This window comes from Olea europaea, chromosome 15 (genome assembly GCF_002742605.1).
Source record: "Olea europaea var. sylvestris chromosome 15, O_europaea_v1, whole genome shotgun sequence".
NCBI classification, from domain to species: domain Eukaryota; kingdom Viridiplantae; phylum Streptophyta; class Magnoliopsida; order Lamiales; family Oleaceae; genus Olea; species Olea europaea.
Window position 1 is genome coordinate 22,799,193 of NC_036251.1, and position 982 is coordinate 22,800,174.

General features: G+C 38.6%; 1 protein-coding gene across 1 annotated transcript; it reads left to right on the forward strand.

The window, feature by feature from the left end:
- Positions 1-168: 168 nt before the first annotated feature.
- Positions 169-978, forward strand: LOC111410515 (dirigent protein 21-like). Its single transcript, XM_023040889.1, has one exon. The coding sequence runs from the start codon at positions 266-268 to the stop codon at positions 818-820; it is 555 nt and encodes a 184-aa protein (XP_022896657.1). The 5' UTR covers positions 169-265; the 3' UTR covers positions 821-978.
- Positions 979-982: the final 4 nt, after the last annotated feature.

A 982-nucleotide genomic window follows, 5' to 3' on the forward strand; every position in this document is an offset into this window, starting at 1 on the left:
CATGATATGTTACACTCTTCATCCTAAGATGAGGTAAAGAACACTAGTCATCATACCTTTTTCTCTACATTATGAATGCAATAACAAGTGTCTATGCTTGATTCTCTTTTCACCAACTTTATTTCCACCATCTTAAATTTCCTCCACTACAGAAATCAAAAGCAGACTGAAGTGATAATTCCTTTCTAGAAACTTAAAAGCCAATAAGAAAATGTGACATTATTACCCTCAACTCACCATTCCCCCACAATAAAGCTAACAAAAAATGGCTTCTTTCCTCACTTCCACTTATCATTTCACCATGTTTTTCATTCTTCTTTCAACATTTCTTGCCATTACTGATGGAAAATTTTCAGAACAATACCCCAACACAAAGGCTACTAAACATGATAAGATTTCCCATCTCCATTTCTATTTCCATGATATTGTGAGTGGGAAAAATCCAACAGCCATACTAGTTGCTGGTCAAAGGAATTCTTTCGGCAGCACTGCGATGATAGACGACCCTCTAACTGAAGGGCCTGAGCCCAGCTCTGAACTTGTTGGAAGAGCTCAGGGAATGTATGCTATGACTTCCCAACAAGATGGAAGTCTACTTATGGTTGTGAATTTTGCGTTCAACGAGGGGAAGTTTAATGGAAGTTCGGTTAGTGTTATTGGGAGGAATCCGGTGCTTGATGCAGTCAGGGAAATGCCGGTAGTGGGAGGCAGCGGGATTTTCCGTTTTGCTCGTGGCTATGCACTGGCAAAGACTTACCAGTATAATATTACGTCAGGGGATGCTGTGGTTGAGTACAACGTGTTTATAACGCATGATTGAAAATGTATTTGCTTATGAATAACTTCTACTTGAATGCTTCACTTTTTCTATGGTTTTTTCTCCTATTTTCTGTTATGCATCCATGTGCATTGTGGACAATGGAAGATGGCAAAAGAAATCAAAGAATAGATATATAATACAATTATGAGAGTTTTTCCCGTC